This window comes from Belonocnema kinseyi, chromosome 6 (genome assembly GCF_010883055.1).
Source record: "Belonocnema kinseyi isolate 2016_QV_RU_SX_M_011 chromosome 6, B_treatae_v1, whole genome shotgun sequence".
Lineage (NCBI taxonomy): Eukaryota > Metazoa > Arthropoda > Insecta > Hymenoptera > Cynipidae > Belonocnema > Belonocnema kinseyi.
This window is the reverse complement of record NC_046662.1, coordinates 19,002,459-19,011,227: the sequence shown is the minus strand read 5'-3', so window position 1 is coordinate 19,011,227 and position 8,769 is coordinate 19,002,459. Positions and strand designations below refer to the sequence as shown.

The following is an 8,769-nucleotide window of genomic DNA, read 5'->3' as shown; positions in this document are numbered from 1 at the left end:
AATTACGAATTGTCATGTCACTTTAACGAATAATATGAAGAGATCTGACTTATGTTATCGGCGTAGACTACAGTTAAGACAGCACTATAACTTGTGAAAAAGTATTGCTAAAAAATAATTAATGAATAAGCGCACGGTTATTCCTTATAAATATGTTCGGATATACTTATAATTATTCGTTATTTTTAAGTTATAATGCTTGCTTCGCTGACCTTTTTGTTGTTAGAGAATTAGAGCCGGTTGAGAAAAATGAAAAGTTGGTTAAATATTAATCAATATAATTTTTATAAGTTCCGTTAGATTTGGTAGATTATCAAATAAACGTTAAAAAAGGGTAGAAGAAGATCGGATATTAACCGATTTTCAAAAACTTTGTTTTCATTTTCTTTAAATTATAATACGAAATTCATTCAGCCAATTAAAATTTAATTGAGCTAAGTCTTTATAATTTCAGTTATTGCAAGTTCATAACAATGAAAGGGTCATTCGTGGTAGGTACACGAAAGTCGAGGAAAGTAGCCTTCTGGTCGCAGCGGGGAGCCTGCCTCGGAGCCTGCTTAGCTGCCCGGCCCGGGGTGGCATCCCCCTGCCGGCGGCAGCCTCATCGGCCGGCGGCACTAGTTTCGGAATCGCTGCATTAGTATACAAGTTGCGATCTGTAAAATAATTTTGAAATGCATTTGTAACTGAGTGTGGTGACCTCGGGAACGACTTCTGAATACGCAGCATGCCATCGCGACACACAACAAAAGTTCTATTATTTTTATAAAACACCTTCCTTGCAAAGTGGGAATATGGAGTAATGTGACGACTGTCACAGAAATGTCAAAAAGGAATGTATTTTAGGTGATGCAATACATTCATTGCCAATTGCGTCGTGAATTCACCCGGTGCTCCGCGCGGACACTTTTACCCCCTTATTAAGAGCAGTTTATACTGTTACGGTTACAAGAAACCCCTTACAATTCTTGATAAGTAAATATTACATTTCTTTTTTTCTGTATTTCTACATTTCTTCTTTCTTTTTTCAGAAAAAGTATTCCCTACCATTAAAAGTACACATCAGCATTTGCAGACACTGTTCCATATTTACAACAATTTTTCACAACAAAGATGCGATCACTGCTACTGGAAATGAAATTTAAGTACAAAAAAGTGAATCAGCGTTCAGTTCTTATGGAAAGTTTCACTGTAGCTGGAAAACGAGCTGAGTTTTTGCGAAAAATAGAGGAATATAGGCATAATAACTGGAATATATTCTATCAAGATGAAACTTGGTGTGGAGCCAATCATTGTTTAAAGCGTGGATGGCTTGAGCACGTTCCAAAAAAAAGTACAGATAATTACGATAATTACCGTGGTCATGTCCAGCAGTACGGAGGATACCAGGGAGGCTTCGCCATTCCATTAGGAGTGGGTCTGCGAATTATAATTTCGCACATCGGCATTAAAGACGGGTTTTTAGAAGACTGCATGCTGTGCTTCATTAGTAAGAAAGGAACTCAGTATTCTGAATTAATATATATGAAGATCTTTATAAACAATAATAACTTGTGTAAACTATTATTTTTTCTGAATTTAATTAATTATTTAGTAACTCCAAATGAAAAATAAATAAATAATTATAAATTTAAAAAACCGTAATTTCGTATTGTTAAGCAAAGAGAATATTATTGAAAATAATAATACACTGTTATTCGAATTATTTATCTTAATTTAAATTAATTATAACTACACTCTATTCAAAAAGTTGACAGGAAGTTGAAAATTTCAGAAAAAACCGGAACTACCAATATTAGTATAGAAGAAGATAGCTTTAAATTATAATAAATTGTTTACAAAGTTATTTTGGCGAAACTGAACCAAATATTAACTCAATTTAAGTAAATAGTGGACAAAAAGTTGAAAATTTTAGAAAAAACAGCAATTTGTAGAATTATTCAGAGAGAATACTTTCAACAAAAATAATAGTTCGTTTAAACAATTATGTTTGTTAGCATTAATTAACTATTACCTCACTATAATTGAAAATTGGACAAAAAGTGGAATATTTTTTATAGCCCACGACTTTCTAACTTTTCTCTAAGAGTAAATATTATGGGAATATTATTTTTTGATTCAAACCTATTTCCGGCGATATGCATGAGAATTAAAAAAAAAAATAGTGGAAACATATTTCAACATTTCAAGGAACTTTAAGTATTTTTCTCAATTCTTTTGAGGACATCTTTGGAAAAATTAGGGACTTTTATTGAAAAAAATATCAGAAAATAATCGAGGGGTTGATTACTTGGGTTTTTGGCGTAAGCTAGATTACAAGCTTTCAAGATTGCATGGAATTGCAAAATACTGCATGGATTTTATATAGATTTTTATATATTTGATAGAGATTGCAAGAAATTGCTTGACCCTTACAAAAAAATATTATGCGAATATTAGTATAGGCCTATAATGAATTTCATATAATTTGTTCACGATTATATAAGATACAATATAGAAAATCATTAAACAGAAAACGATTATGGGATAATCATCGTCCCGATAAATAATACAAAAATATTGAAGAAATTAATGTAAGAAGTAGAGAAATTACATAGGAAGGAGTTATTTCAGTCCACACATATATCTCACATGCAAGTTCGTAAGAATTGTCATGATTTTGCACAAATAAGGTCTACAGAGCAAAAGTTTGTGAATTCCCTTGATATCTTCAATATTTTATTAAAATCGATTAAAATCCTTTGGAATCTCTTGCGAACCCTCGATACCTTCAGAAATATTTTTAAATCTATCGAAAATCTTTTATATAATTGGAGGTCCTATAAAATCCCTTCAACCATGTGGCATACTTTGCATTGTTTGAACATCTTTGGAAATCATAAAAAATTCTTTGAAGCCCCTTGAAATCTTTTAAATCTCTGCAGATTCTTTCCACGCCTTAAAAATAAATTTAAATATCTTTAAAATCCTTTAAAATTATTTAGATTCATTCATACTCCTGGAAATTCTTTTGATCCGTAGAAATTCCTTGAAATGAAATTTAATTATTTCCTAAAGTTCTCTAGAAATTCATTAAAATCCCGTAAAATCTTTGAAAATTGTGAAAATCCACTAAAATAGGTAAAAATCATTGAAAATTAATTGAATTTGAATCAACTTAGACGTATTCGTTATAGTTCGCTGAAAACCCATTGAATCTTCAAAATTGGTCAAACACTCTCAAATACCATAACATCTCTCGAGATCTATTAGTTCTGTAAAAATCATTGAAAATCTGTTAAATATAAATTAAAATGAACGTATTAATTAAAGTTCTCTAAACAGTATCCATTTAAATCCCTAGCAATCTTTGAAATCCCTTGAAATCCTTGGAGATTTAATAAAATCCTTAAATATACTGAAATCTTTGAAATCGCTGTGAATCCCTTGAAATTTATTTTAAATGACATGATATTCTTTGAACTCTTTCCTCTGAAAATCGTAAAAATCCATTTAGATAAGTATAAATCATTTGAAATCCCTTGAATATTTACACTAAATTTATTCATTAAATTACTATAATTATTTTCACTCACTATAAATATCCGTAAACTTTAATGTTTTTATTTTTCAATGTTTTTTAAATCTTTGCAAATCCTACAAAATTCTTCTAAATCGCTTGAAATCCCTTAAAATATTGCCTTTGGAAATCGTAAAAATTCGTTAAATTGAGTATAAGTAATTTGACTGAACTGAACCTCTCTGTCTAATTTGAAACCTAATTGGTGATTCAAACTCTATAACTGAAAACAATTGAAAGGACTAACACGAAACATTTTTTTTTAAAAACATATATTCTATTTAGTTATTCTCATGTAAATTTGTACAGCTAAATAGAAGTCTATATAAATATTGTGATTCAAACATCAAAATTATGTTCACTAAGAAGATTGAATCAAGTGAACTAAATAATATTGCAATAAGTAAACAATGTGACTACCGATTCACTTTAAAATTCACTTCACATTCCATTTATATTCTCGAATCTTTCATTATTTGAAAGGGCATCATCATTCAACTTTTGTCTGGACCTGCCAAATGAAAATGACTGCATTCCTGGCCCCTGAATATCTATACTCCTAAGACTTTCCAAATTCTCTTGATTCATATTGTTGTTATCAGACATCAAATTGCTTTGTGAAAATCTATTCTGAGATGATTGATGAGGTGAGGTATTGATCCTTAAGGTTGGTGGCGAAGATGATGACTTACTTAATGAGATTTGGGTGGATTGTTCTTCTTTTTCGGAAGACTGATTATGAGAATTTTTTTCAGTTTCGAGGTCGTGTGGAGGAGATCCGGATTCATCTCTTGTATGCCTCATTTGACCTGACATTGAACCTAAGGAAACATCCACACCTTGACCTAGTGCAGACACTCGTGTAGATATCATTGGCTGCTGTTGCATCATCATTGGCTGCGATTGCACCATCCTTGGCTGCGACTGGACCATCATTGGCTGCGACTGCACCGTCATTGGCTGCGACTGTACCATCCTAGGCTGCGATTGCAACATAATTGGCTGCGACTGCACCGTCAGTGGCTGCTGCTGCTGCACCATCCTTGGCTGCGACTGCATCATGATTGGCTGCTGTTGCATCGTTGGTTGCTTTATCGTCATTCCCTGATTCATCAATGGTGCATGCAACCTTGCACCAGAATGTTGTGACTAGAATAAATCAATCAAATTCTCACTAGCTTCTAATAAGAAATTTTTATTTAAAACAAGAGTTATATAAGATAAATAAAATTCAATCTTGATGCCTCTCTTTGGTACCAAGTTTATTGGTAACATATATTTTCCACTAAAAGCTGCTTTTTATATCTTTTTTTAACTATAAATAAAACAATCCTTTAATCGAATTTGTAAAGTATATAATCAATCATTTATAAAAATGAAAGATTCAGATGGACATAAGTTCAAGCTTGGAATTATTTAAATATTATGGTGCACCATTACAGTATGCTCTATCGAGGTGTCTAGTGATCGGCCAATTTGAAATTCCCGGGTTTTCTTGAGCATTTTTTTTCCTCAACCTATTTAAAAATATCTTTTTATAATTTATCAATTATTTATTTACAGTTGCTAAGATTATCCTCAATCAAAAAATGAAGTTATAAATACCAATCAAAACTACGGTGCCGATTGCAAGTACGACATAGCCTCTTTATTGATGACTGATTCAGTCGTTTAGATATTAATTATACGAGAGTTCTTTTAAGATTGAAATGGAAAGAATTTTTCTAGTAGATACACTAAGCTCAAAAGTCGTTTCACACTTCAGAGTTGCCTACGATTGCCATTAAGATTTCTTTAACTGAGACAAACATCTTTTGCTCAGTGTGACCAAAGATATCTATATATTGTTTAAATATTGCTTAAAAGATGCGAGCGGCTATTCAATCTGAAGTCGAACGTTTTAAACGTTAGAGTTTTTCGTGAAGTCTTAACGAGATCACGTAAGACTATGAAAAGCATGAACTCGTAACCTTTAAGTTGTTGAAGCAATAACGAAGTCAGTAAAACTATACTCAAGTCGTAAGAATAAGGAAAGAGTCGCCATACAACGTAGTGAGTCAGCCGATTCATGAAGGCAGGACGAAGTCAGAATGATTTCGACGGTCATCGCTTGAATTCATCGAAGTCAACATCTATCGAATTCAAAAACTACAGTCAAACGAATTCACGAAAGTACGATTGAAGTCGCAAGACATTGTTAAGAAAACGTTACATTGACTTCAGCGTACTTCAAAGTGAATAGACCCTCGAAAAAATGTTTTTAAAAAAAGCAGTTTTTAGTTATATATTCTTTTTGTGATATTCTTGTTTTTACTTAGGAAATTTAATGATCTTAAGAAATTGATTCAGAATCAATTACAAACATCACAGAAAAACGCTGGTGTTAAATTTGTTGCAGCTCAAATTTCATGGGGCTCCCAATGATCATTTGAGAGAGTTTTCAAGTGTCAAATGTATTCCTCTGAACGTAGGTGCCCATGTGGGCATCTAGGGGAAAGTATCATTTGGAGACTGAATTTTGGCTCATGCAGAGTTGTGGAGTTCTGAACCGCGCTGTCAGCCACCTGAATACCTGTCAAAGCAACTATTCGCTTTGCGATATTAGCATAAATAATTGTTAATAAGGAAACCAATTGAAACAATATTTACCTAATTTCCAAATTTCTTTCATTTAATAGGGCGTACCAGTCACTCAGAATAAAATTAAAACTTCCTAATACAACTTTCAGAAGTTAGGTTAGTCACGCCCGTCGACATTTAAACTAAAGCCGGGATGTATAGAAAAAGTCATGACCGTCTACATATACTATAAGGTATTTTCACTCCAATCACTAGCTCACTTCACTTCGTTGAATACTAAGGGGATAACAATTGACCAAATGCATGGGAATCGGTTCATTTTTGCTCTATTTTTCCAATATCTTCGTAGAAAGTAATTTTTCTGTATAAGTCAAATTGAAAAATAGTTTTTCTTTGTTAGGGATTATTTAATGCAATAATGAAATGATAATAATTTTCATTCATGCATGCATTAGGGCTGAGCGCTGGTTGTCTACCCTTTGAAACGCGATTCAAAATTACATTGAAAAAATTCTTGTAATTTAAATAAATAATTATTAAAATATACACAAGAATATATACAAATTGTGTAACTTTTGATTTCAGAGAAGAAAAAAATTTATAACACATATATTTCATGAATAACGGTTTATTTTCATTGAATTTGAAAGACTGACTAATATTTCTGAAAATATTTGTCAATAGATACATTTTTTTAAGTACCATATGATATTTCAGCAGCTTGATATATAGAAGCTAATTACAGAAAATAATAGTGATAATATTTGAATAATTCTAAGACAAAACTTCAGATTGTTCTTTTCGATTGAGACGTAACAAAACGACGTTTGAAGTATAAAAAAAAGAAAACATAACTACAATGCAGTCGTGATAATTTATGTATTTATAGGTTATATAATTATATGAATTCTCAGAAAAATACATACAAAATATTAAAAACTTATAAATAATTATTTTCAATCACTTTTCCAAGAAATTTCTTTTTAAATTAAAATTTTTGTAAAATATAATTTGGTCTTTGGAATTCACTGAAAATAAACTGTTATTAATATAATATATATTTTGTATTTTTTTGCCTGAAATCAAAGTTACACAAATTGTATATATCCTTGTGGATATTTTAATAATTATTTACTTAAGTTACAAGAATTGTTCTTTAATATAACTTTGAATTGCGCGCCAAGTGCGGCCAATGAGCGGTCAGCCCTAACGCAAGCGCAGTAGCTCAGGGTGCCAACATTGGCATGATTGGTTCACAGTACAAACCGGAAAAATAAATCAAATCAGCCGGCAGGAAAAAGTTGGGATATGAAAGCCTCAATAAGGTATTTTCACTTCAACTATCAGCTAACTTCACTTTGTTAAAAGCTGAGGGGGAAAAATGGATCAAAACTTTATTTCTGTAATATATTTGTAATTAATCATCATTATTATTATTTTATTATTTCATTAAATAGTAATTAAAAAATAACAACTATTTTTTACCTACACTTATATAGTAAAAATTACCTTTTACGAAGATGTTAGCAAAATAGGGCAAAAATGAACTGAATCCCATACATTTGGTCCCTTATTTTCCCCCTCAGCAATCTACGAAGTGAAGTTAGCTGTTTATTGAAGTGAAAATACCTAATAGGCTTTTATCTTATCAGTTTGAATGGTCCCGCCGCTATATTTGAAACATTGCAATGTTTCACGAAACTCCCAATCTTTCATGAAACTTTTCATCAGGCTAAAGTTTCATGCAAATTTACATCCCTACTCATCGCGAAAAACAAATTTCTGTTTTTATTATATAATTGTATTTACCTTATCTTTCATGTATGGCACTAGCCACTGCAAGAATAGATATCTAAGATACCTTTAAACTTCCGCAGAAAATCTAGTGGAAATTTGTTCGAACGACCAGGCATCAATTTCGATGCAGACGGTCACGACTTAGTTTGCACATCCCGGCTTTGTTGGTTTGAATGTCATATAGTAGCTTTTGACTAACCTAACATTTGGATATTACATCACGCCAAGTACTATTTTTATTCCAAGACTATTTAGTCGCTGGTAAATGAGAGGAAATAAAAAGTTAGGTATTTATTATTATAACTTACCTGCTTATTAACATCTGTTTCACTCAAATAACGACCGACAAAATGATCTTGACAGATGACTTACAGTTTGTAGACGACACTTCACGTTTTACTGGATGAGAAAAAACAGTGTCTAAATGATGCTTTTCCCCTAGATTCTTCCAATGAACCTGTGTGGTTCAAATTTGTTGCAACTCTATTGAACACCGATTTCGGTGTACATTGGAAGATCGGCGAATTTCTGTGATATAGCATTAATATTTTTTGCACATAAATGGGTTGTACTCGAAATTTTAATATTTTCTTAAAGTTGTAGTTGATTCTAATATAATTAACATTTAACAATTGTCTTGGATTGGGTTAATTTCAAACGTGAATTTTAATAGAATAGTACTAATTTATTACCATTATTGCAAAAAAATTTACTTACATAGTGCAATACGTTTAAAGTAGAAAGAATAACGTTACCAAAATTTAAATATTTTTTTTCAGAGAAAAAATATTTTCTGTCAAATATATGAAATAAGCAATCATGATGTTTCTATC

General features: G+C 31.5%; 1 protein-coding gene across 1 annotated transcript in view; it reads right to left on the bottom strand.

Annotated features, from left to right (window-relative positions):
- Positions 1-4,000: 4,000 nt before the first annotated feature.
- LOC117175286 (bromodomain-containing protein 4-like) overlaps positions 4,001-8,769 on the bottom strand; it is an 8,793-nt gene continuing 4,024 nt past the window's right edge. The window contains exon 2 of the mRNA XM_033364996.1: positions 4,001-4,708. Coding sequence (XP_033220887.1) covers positions 4,001-4,708 — 708 coding nt within the window. The remainder of the gene's footprint in view (positions 4,709-8,769) is intronic.